The sequence below is a fragment of the Ursus arctos genome, unplaced genomic scaffold, assembly GCF_023065955.2.
Source record: "Ursus arctos isolate Adak ecotype North America unplaced genomic scaffold, UrsArc2.0 scaffold_36, whole genome shotgun sequence".
Classification (NCBI taxonomy): domain Eukaryota; kingdom Metazoa; phylum Chordata; class Mammalia; order Carnivora; family Ursidae; genus Ursus; species Ursus arctos.
In genome coordinates this window covers 15575585-15596809 of record NW_026623050.1, presented here as the reverse complement: position 1 = coordinate 15596809, position 21225 = coordinate 15575585, and the positions used below count along the sequence as shown (strand labels likewise).

Below are 21225 nucleotides of genomic sequence, written 5' to 3'. Positions count from 1 at the left end.
CACAGAAATTCCACTTGTAGAGCTGGCAAGTCATAAATTGCCACTAGATCATGAGACAATGCTCTTTTCCTGGCAAAGGGACAAAGTAATATAACAACAATGATTACTGTATTGAGATATACTCAGTATCTTTTATGGTTTGCTTAGTGCCTTACAGAGAGGCTGCTTCTACCTCTTTTGGCAAAGTGAAGTGCATCAAGCGATGTATTAGAAAGTCCTCAACAACACATTTCTTTAGATCTTTCTGGAAAACATCTTTAATCATAGTCAGTTTCTCCTAAGATATAAGAGAAATGCCAACTTAAGCTACCCAAGAAATCTCCACTGGGCCTGTTTAATATAAATGGTGACCCGTGGAACATTCTCCAAGGTTTTATGCAAAGTCAGTCTATTTTTTCACGGTGTTCCAGGGAAATGACTTTAGCAGGTTCATGATCAGACTCTGCTGAGATGCTTCTGAAGGTCACCAGGACCTGGGAACGAAGCATCCACACTTTCTCCTACACTCTGGTCTTTGATGGACTTCTTAACTTTGGCAAAGCTTTGTATGTTCTGAAATTGATGGAGCATTTCTTTTTCTCCATTTTAATGGACAAAGTATGGAAGTAATTCGTCTGGGACACAGTTATTTTATAAACTGGGATCGGAAGATGTATTACTCTGGAAAATCTACACCCGCTGAAGCTCGGACGACCACTCTCAATGAGGAACTGGGCCAGATTGAATACGTTTTCTCCGACAAAACAGGCACCCTCACTCAAAACATCATGACTTTCAAAAAATGTTCCATTAATGGGAAAATCTATGGTAAGGGAAACAGTTCCTCTTTCTTACTGATATTGTCAGCGGTCCTTAAAAACATAAGTAACTCTATTTTTTAAAACAAAACCGTTTATTGCTGGCTTATTCATATGGGCACCACCAGCCTCTAACATAGTGCTCGGCGTATAACAGTCACTAAACATTTGTTCAATGAATGTTGAATAATTTAGACGAAACTTTGCAATTGTTACCATTCAGGGGTAGAGATGGGGGTTAGATATGATACTGTCTGAGATTCCTTCTGGTGCTTTGTGTGACTGTGCTCTGTGGTGCTTAATAGACCCATATCCCAGGGAGGACAAGTTCTTGGTGACTTGATTTAGCTCAGTAAAAGCAGTGTTTCATACTTGCTTCCTAACACCCCTGAAATTGAGGTTAGGGCCTGTATTTGTAAGAATTTACAGTCCATTCCTAAGAATTCACATTGCACAGGGTTGCTCTGAGGGGCCAGACAAGCTATTTCATGAATATCCAATTCCTCTTTGTATGCTTTGGTCAGGACACCTGCTCTGTATTAGGATTTTCAAGCATTCCATTTACGTGTGATGCTTGTCACCCTGATTTTGGCCGGTTAGCAGACAGTTCTTCTGCTGAAAGCATGGGAGCTCAGTGGAAGGCTTCTGTTGGGTGTCTTTGGGTTCCTGATCCCCCTTCACTGGACTCTGAGTGCCCAGCTTTTCAGTACAGAAATCTCAAGAAGAAAAATCCGAGAAGGAGAGGAAAAACTTCCCTTTGTCCCCTGATGAGAAGCTTCACACATTGCCAAATATTTTATAGTAAGATTTGACTTTGAACAAAATTAAGAAATACAAGAATTTGGGGCGCCTGGGTGGCACAGCGGTTAAGCGTCTGCCTTCGGCTCAGGGCGTGATCCCGGCGTTGTGGGATCGAGCCCCACATCGGGCTCCTCCGCTGGGAGCCTGCTTCTTCCTCTCCCACTCCCCCTGCTTGTGTTCCCTCTCTCGCTGGCTATCTCTATCTCTGTCGAGTAAATAAATAAGAAATCTTAAAAAAAAAAAGAAATACAAGAATTTGATTTTTATACTCTCCTGCCTGTTGACCTCCCTTTGCTACCCCCCACCCCTATAACCCACCTCTCCTCTGCTCCTCCTCCCCCCTTTCTGGGCAAAAACCAGGTAATTCTCCACCTGGACTTCCATAAGCCCTTAGTTACATTGTGAATTTCTCATATCACTATTATAATAACTGGTAGATAAAATAGAGCCGTTCCGTAAAATTTTTCTTTTGACAGTATTTTCAGAGGCTCTCTAAGAATACTGGCTAAACCCAAAGAGTAGTTTAAATGGGAAAATTTTAGAGTATTAGAGATATTTTTAATTTGGAGGATCTTTTGCATTTTTTTTTTTTGCCATGGCACATATTGATAATAACATAATAATGATAATATCACTTCTAGGGAATGATACTAAGTAAATTATCAGACATGTGAACCAGTATTTATTTGTAGAGATGTTTGTCATAGTGCTATTTTTAACAAAGGCCCATGATTTTCACAAAGTATATATAGTCCAAGATCGTTGCAAATTTCCAAATCCCATGATGGCTTGTAATTTCCCTACTAAAATGCAGAGCCGAAATATTTAACGAACCTCTTTAGACCCTTAATTTATATACCATTATAATTTATAATGCATTTTTGATGTCATTAAAATATATTCTTACTAAAGCACTCACAGAATGTTTAAGAATCAACTTTTTCTTGTTTTCCTATCAGCTGGTCTTGTTTATATCATAGATCCAGTCTTGGGAAAATTTGGCCTTCTACTCTGATTTATCTAAATCTATTCTCTAGCTCAGAACTTTTATTTTCTTCGACTTCTTTAACTTTTCTTCACTTCCATCACTTTTGTAAGCGTGCTTCCTTTGGGGGGGATTTTACAGGAAGGCACAGCTTTGTTTCGTTTTTATCAGTTATGAGTTACTGCCTATGGCACAATGACTGGAGCCTAACCACAGTGAGTTTGAGATTTAAATTCCAGGAGCAGGGCGAGTTTCATTCACTGGCTCCGGGACACCACCCACGCAGCAGTGACACAGCGGTCCAGATTTAGACCAGTGCTCCAGAAAAACAGCAAATACCGATTCATCAGTGAAAGGAGAGAGACGGGGGTTCAAAAACATACTAGGCTGACTTTTTAGCCTCAGTTAACTTCCCATGGATTTCTGTTCTTGGGTTCCCTCACCCGTAGAACAGGAGTGAAAATCTTCATCTTGCAAGTTTTTTTTTTTTTTTAAGATTTTATTTATTTATGTGACAGAGAGACAGCCAGCGAGAGAGGGAACACAAGCAGGGGGAGTGGAAGAGGAAGAAGCAGGCTCCCAGCAGAGGAGCCCGATGTGGGACTCGATCCCAGAACGCTGGGATCACGCCCTGAGCCGAAGGCAGACGCTTAACGACTGCACTACCCAGGCGCCCCTCAAGTTTGTTATGAAGATGACGGGTACTACAGTTGCCTGGCACGGGATTTACGCAAGGAACTCTTATTATCCTTGCAAGAAATAGAGTCTTGGCAAATGGCATTATATCTTCAAATGCTAAGCAAAAATTTAAAGCTTCCGAAGAGGTGAAAGCTAAAATAAATTATTCTGTGTAGCTATTAGACAACCATTCAAAATTAGATTCACAAAGAACTTTTAATGACCAGAGAAATTCTCACACTTGGGTTAAAAACAGCAGGAACCAGACATTTTTGAACTCTGTGAAAAAATATATGTATATATACCCACAGACACACACAGACACAATCAACATGAAAGAAACTCTATATAAATACTGGTTATCCCTGGGGGTGAGACTATTAGTAATTTTTATTTCCTGCTCTAAACATCTTGTATTTCCCAATTTATCTATAATAAGCATATGTTGGCTTTATACTAAGAAAAGTTATTTTTAAAGATTTGGCACAGACTTGGCTATGCTTTCCGACTGCTGGGGGCACGGACACTGTTTAACATTTACATGTAATTTGAACTCGATACTACACAGCTGTATCTGGCCCAAAACAAGATGGAGGTGTACTCACCAAGCTCTAGCATTGGTGAGAATTGGTCTGTCTAGGATGTCATTTTTGAATGCCCCCAATAGTGGGCATAAAGGGGAAAACAAAAATTTGCCTCTGGCAAACATCATAGATAATGTGATAGCAGAATGATAAAATTTACAGAAGAACATGATTGTGAGCTTCTATCTTGTTTTAATGCATACTGCCTTTTAGTTCCATCTTGGGCAAACCTGAGTCTTTCTCTGGGTTAATCACTATGTCTAGGCTTACAGTTTGAAACCGCTTCAAAAAAGTCTTCATTTGAACTCATAATGCCATCTAGTAATGGTGCTTTAGTAAGTGTATTCCAGAAAACTCAATGTCTAAATCTAGTTTTAATTTCATTTATTACTAATTCTTAATTTTTGTCTTGGCAGGTGAAGTTCGTGATGACATGGGTCAGAAAACAGATATAACTAAGGTGTGGAGGTGATAAATTTCATTCTTTTAATTTCAAATTGTACATGTGTTTTTAAAATGTTGAGTTCCTGGAAGACTGATTTCCAATGTGACCAGATGAAATATTTAATACATAACTTAAAAAAAATAGATTCATATGGTTCAGAATCCCTTCTGTTGAGGTCCCTCAACCACAGAGTTTTCTCTGTTTTTATATTCTTTGAGAGAGATTTCTGTGTAGACAAGGAAGTATTTTTCTCCATTTTGTACATAGATGGTAGCATACTATCGATACTTTTCTTAATTTTCTTTCTCAATGACATATTCGAGATCTTTCTAGATTAGTGGAGTTGGAAATGGACTTGTTAAATCAAAAGGTATGTGCATTTATAATCGATAAATATTGCCCTTGTCTTTTTTAAAATTCTTACCTATTTACCCTGCCGCAAGCAACGCACAGAGTGCTTTTCCCCTCCCTACCAACACAATGTTTTGTCAGAGTTTTTGATATTTGACAAGACTATGTGAAATGATACCTCAATATGGTTCTAGTTCTAACTTATGAGTGAGGTTAGACATCTTTATATTTTTAATAGTTTATTGTATTTCATCTTCACTCATTTTTCTATTGGTTTGTCATCCATCTGTGGTTTCTGTAAGTAAATGTCACTTGTGTTAAGCTGTTTTCTCGGCGTGCTGCTAGATTCTGTTTGCTAATGCTTTATTTAGGTATGTGTCTGTGGGTTTGTGAGTCACATCAGTCTTCACTGGTTTTGGGGGACAGTAATGTCTGTTTTGCTACCAATGTTATATTTACTTTAGAAAGAGAATAATTTTTCTTATTTTTCCTTATTTTTGTATTCCATGGGACAGTTTATATAACATCGAAATGATCTGTGCCTTAAAGTTGAGTAAAGAAGTCTCTTATGATGCTTTTGATTTTCTCTTTGTGGCTATTTAAAAAAAATCATTTATTTTTGTTTGTCTTTTTCCTTTTCTATCTTGAACATTATGAAATTGCCTCCTTCTTCCACAGAAAAAGTGTAGCTTTGGGTTTTATCTATTATTTGTATATATTTTCCTGTGTTTTAATCAATAGTCTCTGCTTTTATCTTTATTAATGCTTTCTTTCTTAAGTTTCTTTTTTTCTTTTTCTAACTTCATACTTGATGCTTAACTTATTAATTTCATTTTTCCTTTTTTATATACAAATATTTATAGTTCTTAATTTTTCTCTGAATACTTCTTTAATTTTATCATGTAGATTTGGCCTGTAGTTTATTAAACTAATTTTATTTTTTATCATAACAATCTGAATATCCACATTGAAACACAGGTTTTTAAGGAAGAGTTTTAAAATTCCCAAGTGATAGCGGTTTCCCCCCTAATTTTATTGCACTTTTAATAAAAGAACAGATTTGTATTGTTTCTACTTCTTGGAATTTATTGAGGTTCTCTTTGCGAGTTAATACAGTCAATTGTTTTCAATGTTCCAGGCTTCTTAAAAAGAAAGCATATGTATATTCTGATTTCAAGATACAAAGTTAGCTAGATGTCAGTTCTACCTTGTAAATTATATTATTTAGGTCTTCTATTTCATTATTATCTTTTAGCTTTATCACCTATTAGCATAAAAGAGGGTAATTAAAGTATTTTAAAAATCTCTTTCTCTATACGTAACTCTTATATAGCCTAAAATCTTTGTTTTACAAGTATTGATGATACTTCAGGGTAAACTGGTATTCATAGTGGTTACATTTTTACTGTGAATTGCACAATTTAACATTAAACGGCTCTCTTTTGACTCATTTAATTCTTCTGGGCCTGAATTCAACCTTATTTGCTGTTAATGTCACGTCTCCTGGTTTCTTTTCATTTGCATGTGCCCACCAGTTATTTTCTGTGTTACTGGATGAGTTTATGTGCATCTCGTGTACAGCATAGGATTGGAGTTTGCTTTGCATTCCAGTCTTTTAATAACTGAGTTTGGGCCATCTACATAGGGCTCTATATTGTCTTAGTTATAATATTTTAGGTTGTACTTTGTGTCCAACAATAACAGACTTTGTGTTTAATAATTCCTTATATGGATTCTTTATTCTGTATGTATGCATGTCTTATAATGTTTAGAAATATTAGGAAAGTATTTCATTATTTTTCTACCATATACTTTCAAGAGTTTATATAATATTAATATTTTTTAAGGCAGCATTTATTAATTTCCTAATATGAACAATGATGAAATTATATTTCTTTTTCTTTCCCTCATGTTTTCCTATTTTTACATATTATATTTTTATATTTTTCTTTATCCTAAATATATATAGATTTTTTTTAGTTGATTTGAAACTTTAAATGATACCATCTTGACCTTCAAATAACAAAATGAGGAAATCCATATCTTCCAATTTTTTAGCTGTCTTTTCATCTTGCATAGTCAAGGTATACAATACGTACATTTTGTTTTGGCATCTTTATCTCTGTATTTCTTTTAGACTTAGTCCTTCAGTTAACTAACTAGTTCTTGACTAATGATTTTTCTAGTTAACTCTTATTTGGATGAAGTTCATCCTCTAGTTTCAAGAAGCGTTCATAACAAACATGAACTATATACTGACTTTATGCTCGAATGATAGCTTGGTTGGCCATAATCTCTTTGCGTCACAGTTTCTTTCCTGGGAGTTTCAGGGAAGTCTAAGGCCAGTGTGTATTTTACTCCTTACTAGCAAGTTGATCATTTTTTCCCCTAATGCAGTTGTTTCCGAAATTTCTTACATGAACAAAACAATCTATGATTAAATAGGTCTCTATGATTCTGGGATAAACACAACGGAGTGTCCCGTATGCAGGTCTTTTCATATACTTGGATATAATATAAAATATTCTGTAGTTTCCAAGAACAAGTATCTATCAAAAGTATTTTTCTATCAACTGTTTTTTGCAAAGACACTATCATAGGATTAGTGCTTTGAGTAATAAACTTTTAGAAGTACATTTTGTGTTTTCCAGAAGTCCGTGAATTAACAGGGATCTTATTTACTATGGAATCATTTTCCACTATTTTGTTCTACCCTGTTTCTTTTATCATGTTTTTCTTTTTTTACTCGACACATTTTTAAGTGTACAGTAAACTGTTACTAACAGTACTCATGATGTTGCATGACAGATCTCTAGAACTTTCTCACTTTGCATGACGGAAACCCTATTCTCATTCAACAGCTACTCCTCATTTCCCCATTCCTCCAGCCGCTGGAAACAACCATTCCACTTTCTGTTTCTTTGCGTTTAACTATTTTATTACCTCATATAAGTGGAATCATGCAGTAGTTGTTCTTTTGTAACTGACTTATTTTACTTAAACATGTGCCTTCAAGGTTCATTCATGTTGTGGCTTAAAGAGAGGATTCTCTTCTTTCTTTATGGCCAGATAATATTCCATTGTATCTGTATACCACATATTCTTTATTCATTCATTTCCTGATGGATATTTATGTTGTTTGTACCTCTTGGCTATTATAAATGATGCTGTAATGAACATGTGAGTGCAAATATCTCTTCAAGATCCCAATTTTAGTCCTATCATTATATTATGCAGTATCTCCAGAGAGATCTGATAAAGTACTCTGTAATAAAACACATTAATATTTTTGCATTGAAAAATTTTATTTCATAGTAAGTGGACTAAAAAAAGTCTATAATTAGACACATACCATTCTAGGTCAGATATTGCTGCCAGTATGAATTCAAGTCAGGTCAGGTTTTGCCATTGAGTAGGTTTAGAAAAAAACTTATCATTTTAAGGGCTTCTTTGTATGTTGGAGTTGCAATAAGAATTTGAGGATCTGTACAGCCATTGGATTTTTTTTTTCCTTATGCTTTTGGAAGGGTCGCTGCTTTGGTGCTTGGCTCTGAAATGAGAAGATAATATTTAACAGTAATGAGGAAACAGAAAGCCATTGTATTGCCAGATGTTTCAGGCTGAAAAATCATACAAGCACTAAAAATACGTAGAGGAAGTGTTTTTGAATTTTAAAAGATTATTGTTGGAAGGAGGTGTATAGTTGTGTTTTTTTTTTTTCCTATTGTTCTCCTACAGAAAAATGAGCCTGTGGATTTCTCAGTCAATCCCCAAGCAGATAGAACATTTCAGTTCTTTGACCACCGTCTGATGGAATCTGTTAAACTGGGGGATTCCAAAGTGTATGAATTTCTTAGGTTACTTGCCCTTTGCCACACCGTAATGTCGGAGGAAAATAGTGCCGGTAAGTACAAAGCAGTGGTGAGCCTTGCTTTTGAAATCAGAAATGATACTTTAAAATATTTGGGATTAGAAGGATGTTCTAATTAAAAGTATACATTGCGTAAGGGGTCTACCTATCACCAGCTTTTCTTATATCCTGAGTGTTTTCCAAAACTTATGGAGAGACTGAAAAGGAGAGAGAAGGAATAGGAGTACTGGAAAGGTGAGGGTCCAAATGTGCGAGTACAAGGGGATGGAATCGTTCTTAGGATCGAGCACCATATTTGTCAGCTTCCTGGTAGCCAGCGCGAGTAGGAAAAGAACAGTTGAGGTGTTTACTCTTGTCGTTAACACAACATCTAGGAGATGCAGGTCATGATCAGGCAGACTGAATGAGTTTCCCCAGTAATGGGGTAGATCGATAGGGTGTTCTTAGTCCCCATCATGAGCAAGTCCTCACACTATGAAGGTGGTTGTTGAGGGCTCAGAGTTCACAGAACAGAACAAAATCAGCCGGGCCACTTTAATACTGAAGTGATGAGGCAGGTAGATTACGGTAAAGTGAATCAGCTTCTTGCTCCAATTGAGCCCAGTCTAGTCCATTTACAAGTTTTCTTTCTTTCTGCTACCAGTGAGTGAGTGGAACATTACCACCTAGTAATTTCACCTTCAAAGTGAAATATATAAAGACTTTTGACTGTATATATGTATACACGTATGTCGTATGTATGTGTGGGTGTGTGTACGTACATACGTACACTTGTATATGTTTTCTATTTTCTTTATTTTTTTTCCTTCTTGTGATTACATTCAAGTCACCGTTTTGTCCTCCATGATGCTGGACTAACCCATTCCCCCCAGTTTTAATTCTGTGAGGATTTACATAATTATATTTATGACTCAAACTGATCTTTATAATTCTAAGGCCAATGACTAATTATATTTTTATCTGAGGATATCACAGCGCTTTTAAGTAAAGCATTTTTTTATCTTTGCCTTTGAGTTTATTTCATTTCCAAAACTGTTTTTATTTTAATAGCAATGTTTTTATTTTAATGTTATATACCTTCTTAGAGCTCTTTGAGGATCTTAATTATTCTTTTTTTTTTTTTTTAAGATTTTATTTATTTATTCGACAGAGATAGAGACAGCCAGCGAGAGAGGGAACACAAGCAGGGGGAGTGGGAGAGGAAGAAGCAGGCTCCCAGCGGAGGAGCCTGATGTGGGGCTCGATCCCATAACGCCGGGATCACGCCCTGAGCCGAAGGCAGACGCTTAACCACTGTGCCACCCAGGCACCCCGATCTTAATTATTCTTAATTTGAAATTTTCTTTGGTTTTCTCTATGATTTTTCATTTTGTAGAATGTTGTTTTTTGAATTCTGTGTCTAATTTTTATATTGTTCTCCAATGTTTGATGACTTGTGGTTGCCTGTTCTTATTTGTATTTGCAAATCCCTGTTTTTCCCTTGGCGAATGTAAGTTCTGATGACAGTGGCCAACCTCCCCAGATTGTGGGGGAGAGATAGAACACATAGCTCATCTTCTGGGGGTGGGGTTCCTCCCTCTCCAGGAATCCATGTGGTATCTGGGCTGAACTATTTTATTTTTTTCAGCTCTAGTGCTAGGAGTCTGTGGCAAAGCCCTCACTTACGACAGAGTTGTACTTAAGGCCTGGCCTGGGAGGAAATGTCAGTCACGGTGTTCCTTCCCTCATTTTCCCTCTCTTATTCTTGTGGAATTCTGAAGCGACTCAGGCCCTTCTCAGTTTTGGTCTCTAGCTACAGCATTCAAATGTTTGAGGTTTCCTTAAGTGGATTGTACACTTCGTGTAGAACTTTTTCAAGGTTTTCTTCTGGAGGCAACTGTCACTGAAACCTATTCAGAATAAGGTGGCCGAAGGAGGAGCTCAATGGGCTGGAGTGCCGAGGGGAATTCTTCAACCAGTTTTACTAATGGTGTCCCTAAGAGCACTTCTTTTCTCATTTGCTTACTCTGAGTCTGGAGAAACTTTGGGGGATTTCTCTTACCTCTGTATTCATTTTCCTTTTGCAAGTGCTTTAAGCTGTGTTTTTCTCTCACTTCTTCAGTGGTCCAAGTCTACTTCTGATCTTGCAAATTCCTAGTTTACTAGATACCATTCATTCTTTTCTAGTACCATTAAAAAAATGTTTTTTATAATGTGATACAATTAAATGCAATAAAACACACAGATCTTAAGTTTGATGAGTTTTGACAATTATATACACACATCTAATTCTCACCCCCAACCCCAACAGGGTATAAATCTCTTCTATAACTCCAGACACATTACTCCTGTCCCTTTTCAGTCCACAATCCCAACCCCTGCCCAGCCAACTACTGTTGTGATTTCTATCATCAGAGATGAATTTTTACTGTTTTTATACTTCATATAAATGGAATCATAGAATATATATTCTTTTGTGTCTGACTTCTTTCACACACTGTGATTTTTTAAAAGATCGATTTATGCATTTTTTAGACAGAGAGTGCAAGCAAGGGGAGGGACAGAGGGAAAGGGGGAGAGAGAATCTCAAGCAGCCTCCACTGTGAGCACAGAGCCTGACGCAGGGCTCAATCTCACTGCTCTGACCGAGATCAGGACCTGAGCCGAAACCAAGTGTTGGGCGCTTAACCAACTGAGGCACCCAGATGCCCCTCACACGATGTAATGTTTTGTCACTTATCCATGTTGTTGTATTAATAGTTCATTCTTTTTTATTGCTGAGTTCTATTACATTGTGCGAGTGTACCATAATTTTCTAGTCCTCTGTGCACAGCTTTGGGCCATTAAGAATAAAGCTGCCATAAACATTTTTATGTCTTTAAAAAATATTTAACAAATTTGTTTCTGGTAAACACTTAGGAATAGAAATTGTAAGATCATAGTATATGTCTAACTTTATAAGAAACTGCCCAACTAATTTTCAAAAAAGGTTGTATCATTTTACAAATCCCACCATCAGCATATGAGAGTTCTAGTACCTTGACATTCTTGCCACCATTTAGTATCATCATTCTTAAATTTTACCCATCCTAATGGGTATTGGCTAATATCCTGCCATATAAAGGTATTTTGAAGTGAGGAGAGGTAGATGTATATATTCTTTAAACTATTTCTATCTCTTGCTTTAAGATATGAAATTCTAAGTGAAGGATTACATCACTGAGTAGGGGGAGATTATTTTGCTCTCCTTTTAAGTCTTTAATTACAGGATTGATAGCTTAAATCCATATGTTAAAGTACCTTGAAGAACAAAGTTTTCTTATATGTGTTACTTATGGAAAAGACTAGAACCCAAATCTAATAAAATTTATGATTGTATAATTTATAGTTGAAGCTATCCCTTTTATTTTAAATGTATGCTGTGTCATGGAGAAGTCATTTGGGGAAGTTGACATTTTCATTTCCTTCTCCAGGATGAAATTTTAGAAGGAGGAAAGTGGAAAGTACAAGAGCTCTTAATAGGATTTTTTTTTTTCTGTTTTAGTGTATTACAATTAAAGAGATAAAAAAAATTTAGAATGTTTTTTTCTTATTGCCTCATTATATCAATCCTTTAGAATTTGTTGAGTCTTGCTTTATAGCCTGCTATGTATTCAGTTTCCGTAAATGTTTCGTGTGGGCTTGAAAGGAATGTACATTCTACGGTTATTCGGTCCTGGGTTCTAAATGTATCCACGAGATAATGTGTGGTAATTGTTCAATCTTCTGCCTCTCTCTGGGTTATTTTGAGTATTTGATTTCACAATTAATGAATATGTTAAAATCATCGACTCTAATGGTACATTTGTCTATTTGTATTTGTAGCTATGTCAGTGTTCGCTTTTTATGTTTTAAGGTCATGTTATTACTCGTTTAAACTTATGTCTCCTTAAATTAAACTTGTATCCATATACGTTGATCCCCTTTATCTCTAGTAGTATTTTTATCTCAGCTTATTTTGGCTGATACGAATACAGTTATAGATGTTTTGCTTTTGTTAGTATTTGCACTGTTAATCTTTTGCTACTATTTCCTGCCAGTCTACCTGTCCATCTTTTCTTTGTGTTGTAGACACATCTTTTGTGAATGGCATAATTTTTGACATTTAAAAAAAATATTTAGTTTGACAGAACTAAAGATTAAGCACAACATTTAGCCCATTACCTTTATTGATTATTGATATATTTAGATGTTAAGTATTTAATATATAATTATTGGTATATTTAGTTTATTTCTACCGTTTTATTTTGTATTTTATATTTGCCCCATCTTTTGTCTTAATCTCTTCTTCTTCTTCTTCTTTTTTTTTTCTCCCTCTTATGGATTTATTCCATTTTTACTTCTGCTGCTTTGGAATCCTTATTTTGTATTTTAGTGGTTAGCCCAGAAATTTTAGCATAATGAGCTTATCAAAGCCCAAGACTTCTTTTGAACAAAACAAAGACTTTAGAACCCCTCGGCACTAATCAACCCTATAGGAAGACTTATATAATCCTCTTGCCATGTATTTTCTTTTTTAATCCCACAAGATGTTTTTATCGTTTTTATAGTCAGTGTTTCCTTAGATTTATCCTCTATACTTACTAATTTCTATGTTCTTTAATGCTTGTCCCATCTCTCATCTTCTGTTGACATAAAGTGTATTCTTTAGAATTTGTTAGGGAGAACCTCCTGGTAGTAAACTTTCAAACTTTGTTTGAAAAACAAGTTTATTTCATTCTTATTCTTGAAGATCTTGCTGTGTGCAGAAATTTAAGGTGACAATTTTCTCTGAACACACTGACGGTATTCCAGCATATCCCGCTACTACTTCTGTTACTGTATAGTCCGCTCTCAGTCCAGCTGTCAAACTGAAGGTCATCAGTCTTCTCTCCGTGGCTACTTTTAAGATTTCTCCTTCCATGTTCTCACTATAAGGTGTGGCTTTTTATAAAATTTGTATTGCTTGGAATTCACTGAGGTTCTTGAATCTGGAGAATGTCATCTCTCATTACTTCTGGAGTTTCATTGGCCATGTATTTCTTCCAGTATTGCCTCTGACTCATTTTCCCCTCTCAGATGTTCAGGGTCAGGTATTTTCACTCTGTTCTCTATGTCTTTTAAGAAGTCTCTCATTTTTCCCTTTCTCTGTCTCTTTGGGATATATCCTGGCATTTTCTCCCATTCCCCCCCACCCCTCAGTACACTACTTCTTTCTCTAGTAGTATCTAATTTGTTGCTTTTAATTTTTAATTTCTATAAGGTTTTTTGTTCTTTATCAAATCTGCTTAATTTTTTGCCTCTTTCAGTTTTTGAAATCTATTAAGTAGTTACGTGTGCTATTTCTAATAATTCCAAAATCTGATGTTTTTGCAGATCTTATTCTTTCTGTTCTTTCTGTCGGTTCTCATTGTGTCTTGTTTATTGGGATTTTAATGACTTTTCACTGTGAGATGACCATTTTACTTGGAAGTTTATTTTTAGAAATCCTTTGGGTCCTAAGGTGAAGGTTGGTTCCTTCGGAAGGACTTGCTTTGCTTCTGTCTGTGTTCTAACACGGGAACATATTAAACTATCAACATATCAAATTTTCAGTTTGATTTTTTTTCAAGCCACTTAGATATTATGAATTTAGGGTGCAAATATGTGTGTACCGCCAGAGGCTGGAAACCAATGATCGAGTTCTCCAGGTTCAGAAAATGCCCTCAAGGCAAAAGCTGGCTACAGTCTTCTTTTATTCATTTTATTTTTTTTTTTCCCCTCAGTCTTTGACCTGAACAATTCTTGTTTTCTTGCCAGTACATCTTTCATGAACATGTTTTAAAAATCAAAATGTTTTATATAGAATCTGTAGTTGTTTGTAGCAGAGAAGTTGGTCCTGGCACCTAGCTTACCATGTTGCCAGAAGTGGAAGTTACGTCATTTCATAGGTAAATCAAGTAATTGCTTTAATTCTTTTCCCTTTTTGAGTTTCAAAATTAATTTATGCCTACTGAATAAGGGAAAAACCACACAATACAAAGTTTATAAAGGCAAAGCTAATAATTTCTTCCATGAACTCTTCCAGTCTCACCCCTACAGTGGTAACCAATGATGATAACATTTGGTGTGCATTTCACCTTTCCACTTGTGCATGCATATATATACATATATAAAATTAGGTGATTTATTTGTTTTTGATGAAAAGGAATCATACACATTTTTATGCAGTTCATTTTTTTAAGAATTTATCTTGGGCATTACTATAAGTCAGTAAATATGAATATAGCTCTGCCTACTTTTTCTAATGTATTTTTACAAAGATAATAAAATTTTATATAGAAGGTTTTACCTTATACATGCTGTATTTTTATGGCTTTTTGGTTTTTGTCTTGTTTTGATTTTTTGGTCTCATTTCATTCTTTTTCTTTCTTCTCCCCTCTTACTCCCAGCCTTTCACAATGTCAGGCACAAGGAATGAACACGGCAGTCTGATTTCTTACAATTCAAGGGTTTCTTGTATGAGTTCTCATAAAATGGTCATTAGTAGCAGACTGAAGTGGAATTTGGAATACCTGCTCCATTACTCTTTGGCTGTGTGATTTTGCAAGAATCATATAACCTCTGTAGTCAAGGGTCAGCGGTATAAAATGGAAATAATAATTTTAATCATCCCTACCTCAAGGCTTTCCATGAGGATTATGTGAGTTAATACATATTGTTTTAGTTTGTGAAACTTCCACTGCACATCTCTAGTCACTGAAAATACAAAGATACAGACTCTGACCTGAGAAACTTTTAGCATTGTGGAAAGGGAGATGCAGAAATGGGTATTTTCGGGGCACCTGGGTAGCGCAGGCGTTAAGCGTCTGTCTTCGGCTCAGGGCGTGATTCTGGCGTTTCGGAATCGAGTCCAGCATCGGGCTCCTCCGCTGGGAGCCTGCTTCTTCCTCTCCCACTCCCCCTGCTTGTGTTCCCTCTCTCGCTGGCTATCTCTCTGTCACATAAATAAATAAAATCTTTAAAAAAAAAAAAAGAAATGGGTATTTTCATATAAGATGATGAGGGCTTTGGTGATGGTATGCATGGTGTCCTGCAGTATCCCGCAGGACAGACATTTGGTCCAACTGGTTGGCACGTAGAAAAGTTGTGATTTCTGGATTCTAACACTTGAGTTTGATGTAATAGAATGAGTTGGCATTAGTATTGGCATTCTGTGAATGTTAATGATTATTCTCAGTATTAATGCATTTATTTCTTTTCCTTTTTTGTTTAATAAAAAAAATTTTTTTTTTTTTGGTATTGTTTAACACAATAGTTTCTTTTCCTTTTAGGACAGCTGATTTACCAAGTTCAGTCACCTGATGAGGGGGCTTTAGTGACTGCTGCAAGAAATTTTGGGTTCATTTTTAAGTCTCGAACCCCAGAGACAATAACAATAGAAGAATTGGGAACACTGGTTACTTACCAACTGCTTGCCTTCTTGGACTTCAACAATATCAGAAAGAGGATGTCTGTCATAGGTACGGCTGGTAGCTGAGATTGATCTTTTGATAGTGCTGGTTATACTGCTGTTTCTCAAGAATGATTTCCCTCTTGGTTCTGTACTGTTATGATTTTTTTGTGTGTGACTTTATAAACTTTTTTCATTTTCAACTCAGCCTTAACACTATAGTGATAAGTAGTGTATAACAAGTGCTTATTAAGTCCAGCACTATGGTACATGACCCTCATGATTTAACTGATTGAACTGTCACAACAACCCTATAAGTTAGGTACTATTTATTATTTTTATGCCCATTTTGAAGATATCAAAACTGAGACTCAGAGAATTAATAGATCCTCAAATACTACTCCTTATGTTTCCTAGAGCTGTTTCCCAGTATAACTGCTTTAGTTAAGGCTCTCATTACTACTTATATTATTGCAGTATCTTCAAAACCGTTTCACCTTAAAATAACACTCTGTGTTGATACCAGGGTATTGTTTCTAAAACATTGGTCTGGTTTTGCCATCACCTACATAACATCCTTGGTGGCTGCCTAGAACTTAGAGGGCAACATTCTTAGCAGGACATTCAAGATTACTTGCAACCTGACCTCAATCTACTTTTCTTCTACTTCCCCGCACTTCCCAAGGCTCACTAGATCTTGCCATTCCAGGCACGCATTGTGTACTCTTACCCTCTGCGTGTGCTATTTCCCCTTCCTAGGACTTTCCTCTTCCCTACCTCTCTCAGAAAACTTCTACTCACCTGGAAATGACCAACTTAAATGTCCCCTATTCTCTCAATTCTTTCTCTACTCTCCAAATAGCTGCATTCTGCTCTTCCTCAGAGCACCTTGTTCATAACACCGATGGGATACCAGCCCCGCGATATTCATGATCGTCTGCCTGAGGGCAGTACTGTGTTTTAGTTGTCTTAAAATGCCCCAGGCCTAGCACAGAGCTTGGCACGAGTAGATTTTCTATAAATGCTTGTTAAATAAGATGTAACCCAATATTTTGTAACTTATATCCTGATCATCAGATTAAATCCGTTTCTACTAGAGAAAACACATGTATACATGGTCAGGTGTTTGGCCTCTCACTACTGGAAACTAGCCGTGGGAGACTGCTCTCAGCGGTGAAAACCAAACAGCATCGGAGGATGTTTCTGTGTTTATTTATTTATTTATTTATTTATTTTAAGATTTTATTTATTTATTCGACAGAGATAGAGACAGCCAGCGAGAGAGGGAACACAAGCAGGGGGAGTGGGAGAGGAAGAAGCAGGCTCATAGCAGAAGAGCCTGATGTGGGGCTCGATCCCAGATCGCTGGGATCACGCCCTGAGCCGAAGGCAGACGCTTAACCGCTGTGCCACCCAGGCGCCCCTGTGTTTATTTTTTTGAACAGGCTGTGGGCAGTCCTCATGGACGCTGCTGAAGAGCACGTACGCTGCTCTCGGCGTTGGCCTAATGATGTATTAGCAGAAGTAATCCTCTATTTACAGCTTCAGGGGAGGTGTTACTAATGTTGGGTTGGCCTAGAACCGGCTTCTCTTTGCTATGAGGGTGTTGACAAAAACCTAAAATTGCTACACTGGGAAACTTTTGGCTTTTCCCCAGCATCAGTCACCACCACGGGCTGTGGAGAAATCACAGCCTAACCACAGACTTCAGATGTTTGACTTAATGGATCCCATATGAAGAAAGGTAATGTTCTACCACAGAATGCATGGAAGCCTGTGGGCTTTATTTTGGTTCTGTTTGGTTTTTAATCAGGAGGAATTTGAAAGAGGGGCTCCGCTAGGGTAGAAAAGTCTCTGTTTGATACTAAGGCACAAAAAACAATGCTAGTCTCATGATTGTCACATGGCTTGGTCTATGGGGACAACACCCTGATGCGAAGACTTAGATCACGTCTGCTGCTGCAGCTCCTTCTCTTCTCCTCCTCCTTTTCTTCCTTCTCTCCTTCCTTCTCTGCTTCCTCCTCTTCTTTTTCCTTCTCTTCCTCCTCATCCACTTTTTACTCCACCTCTATTTCCTCTTTCTCCTCTTTTTTTTTTTTTTTTGAGGGGGGAGCTATCATTCATTGAATCATGAATGTATAGTTTTGATACTAGTACTACTTTCATTCCAGGGTAAGAGCCCTGATTTAATTCCGTTACCTAAATAAAAATAGATTTCTATAATGAATTTTATCAGAGGGTATAGAATCTACTATATGGATAAACATACAGATTTTGTTACACAGTTTTCAAAGGACCAATTCTCATTGTGTAAATAAAAATACAGAGATAAAATTCAAAGGTACTTATTAATAGAGGCAAGTGGGACATAAATATCAAGGAAGAATAAATCAGGCTAGATCCTTGAAAAACCCTTGCAAGATCGTTAGTAAGAGTTGCTCAACTCTAAACTTTTTAGAGATGATCAAAATACAAAAATCACACTGCTATATGACAGGCGTTTCTCTGTGTGGATATATGAACAGCCATCCAGCTGAGATATGGCAAAATAGAATTATTCATCACCCTTCACAGGGTTGCTATTGCATTTACTCTTATAGCATACACCTGGAAACCATTTCTGACTTTTTTTCTTTTTATGTCACAAAGGCATAGCTGCTGCTTCCAATGAATTTTGCATAATTATAATTCAACTCAATTAAGCAAATGTTTAGTAAGTGCCTACTATGTCTCAGGGCCTTGACGCTAAGGGAAAATGTGGGGTTGAAGTGTTCTGTGTGATCGCCCCCCAGAGAACGTGGTGAAGTAGGGTAGGAAATAGGCTGGAAAAGGACAGGTCTTAATGATTGCTGTTTATGCAATGTTAAGAGTGTCCAAACTTGATATAAGGCATAGGGAGGCTGTTGAAGGATTCTAAGCAGTAGTGTGAAGATGACTCTGGCTGGATTATAGAAGAGTTTGGAGAGAAGCAGGGTTGAAATGAGTAAAACCATTTGGGTTAATGGGATAATATAGGCAAGAGATAAGGTGATGAAGAGAAATTCATGGCTGCAGTTTGGTGTATGGGTGATGGAGGGGAAGGAGCTCGAGTATGGCTGGATATCTGATTTGGGAGACTGTGAGTGAATGGTGAAGCTAGTTATTGAGATGGAGACATAAGAGAAATACATAGATATTGGAGGAAGATAATGTGTTCAGTTGAGTTTGGTGTGCCTGAGCACATCCAAAGGGAGATATCTAGTTGGTGGTTGGATACACAGACTGGAAGGGAGTAGCTGGAGATAGATTTGGGCAGGAGATATACATTTAAAAGCATTCATTCTGTCATTGGAACCTGAAGCCACAGAAATGAATGTGACTACATGGAGAGTGGAAGGGGAAATAGATCCTAGGAAAATCTTTGAAGAACACCAATATATAAAGGACCAGCCATGGGAGAAGAATTTATAACTAAAAATCTATGATTTTTGTCCAGACTCTGCCCACATGTTATCTTGACCACTTAACACTGTTATGTTCTTTCTAATTTAATTTTTTTTAGAGGGAAAGAGAGAGAGTGAGTCAGGGGGAGAGGCAGAAGGAGAGAGAGAATCTGGAGCAGACTTCCCACTGAGCATGGAGCCCAACACAGGGCTCAGTCCCATGACTCTGAGATCATGACCTGAGCTGAAATCAGAAGTCTGACACTTAACTGACTGAACCACCCAGGCGCCTCTCTTTTTAATTTATTTTAAAAAGGCTAACTTCTGAAATGAGTGAGATTTGATTAGCCTTGAGATTTCCTAGCAGAAAAGACTGGGAACCTTGAATGAAGAGGTACAAAACTTGCTGAACTGCAAAAGGAAAATTTTAGTGAGTAAAATTAAGCAAGATTCCATGAAACTGGATTTACACCAGCTCAAATTTAAAGGGGCTAATGCTGGGTTAAAAAAACATGGAAGAAATGGAAAATCTTTACTGAATAAGAAAAATGTAGATTGAAAAGGACCTTAGAAGTTAGAGTTTTTAAATATCTCCTTTTCATATGTAGAAACTGAGATGAAGAGGTGGTAAGGGATTTGCAGAAATCATAATTGGTTTGTGATTTCCTAGACCAGTGATTCTCCATGTGTGGTCTAGGGAACCCTAAGAAAACTTGGAAGCTTTTCAGAGGATGCACAAGGACAAAAGCATTTTCATAATAATACTAAGGTTATTTGTCTTTTTCATTCTTTTTCTCATGAGTATACTGCGGAGTTTTATAAAAGCCACGTGATGTGTGATATCACAACAGATTGAACTGCAGAAGCAGATATGAGAATCCAACTGTCTTTTAAGCCAGACATTAAAGAGAACTGTAATCATGTAAAACAGTGCCACTCCCCAAACTAAATTTTTTTTTGTTGTGGAGATTATAATTATTTTCATAGAAATGTTATTTGTTAATACGTAATATGTTTATTATCATAATTATTATATTAGTCATAATAGTAATATAATAAGATTTCTCAATTTTAATTTCTAGTATGGTAAATATTGATAAATATAACCCAATTTATTATTTTTTTCCCCATCTTTGCCTTCAGTGAAAATGAAACCCACTTTTAAAGAGCCCGGGAGTTCTCAGAAAATTTTAAGAGTGTATAGGGGTTCTGAGACCAAAAAGTTTGCGAACTGATGTCCTAGCCTGGACTATAAACAACAGTCACAGAGAAGTCATACTGGTAAAAGTGGGATGCACATACTTGGCCTTTATAGCTCTGGTGATGGAAGGGAGAAAATATGGGAGAAATTATTAAATTGGATTGCTGTAGAAGAAAAGCAAAAGAAAGTTAGGATTAAATGTTCCCTACCCCGACCCCCAGCTTGAACAATTAGATAAATTATATATGCTTTTTTCTGTTTCCCCAATGTGGGGAATTAGAGCCAGACTACAAGAACTGCATGAGTTCTGGCAACTAGGAGAGCTGACCAGGGGTTTTAGGAAAGAAGACAAGCCCTAGACAAGTCTCAAGACAAAAAAATTTAATTTCCAGAGTGCATTAAATATGTACAAAGCCAGGAGGAAACTAGAATAGATGGTCTTAAGTAAGGGTAAAGGTAAGAAGGGAAATTAATTTATCGTACTTTGGTATTTATATTCCTTTAAGTCAAGTTCTAAATTTTATATTCCGTTAAATTAATAGCAGTCAATATTTACATTCGTTTTGAGGCAATCTATTTTTAGAGAAAAGATATAATTGGGTGGAAAGCATGTGACAATCTTTGATATGATGAAGCTTGCGAGGGTCAGTGTTCAGACCAT

The 21225-nt window shown here is 36.7% G+C and overlaps 1 protein-coding gene across 3 annotated transcripts in view; it reads left to right on the top strand.

Moving 5' to 3' along the window:
• Positions 1–21225, top strand: part of ATP8B4 (ATPase phospholipid transporting 8B4 (putative)) — a 226417-nt gene that overhangs the window by 145169 nt on the left and 60023 nt on the right. For all 3 annotated transcript variants that reach the window (XM_026518454.4, XM_026518456.4, XM_044391066.3), the window contains exons 13-16: positions 599–807; positions 4262–4305; positions 8380–8545; positions 15823–16011. In XM_026518454.4, the coding sequence (XP_026374239.2) occupies positions 599–807; positions 4262–4305; positions 8380–8545; positions 15823–16011 (608 nt within the window). The remainder of the gene's footprint in view (positions 1–598; positions 808–4261; positions 4306–8379; positions 8546–15822; positions 16012–21225) is intronic.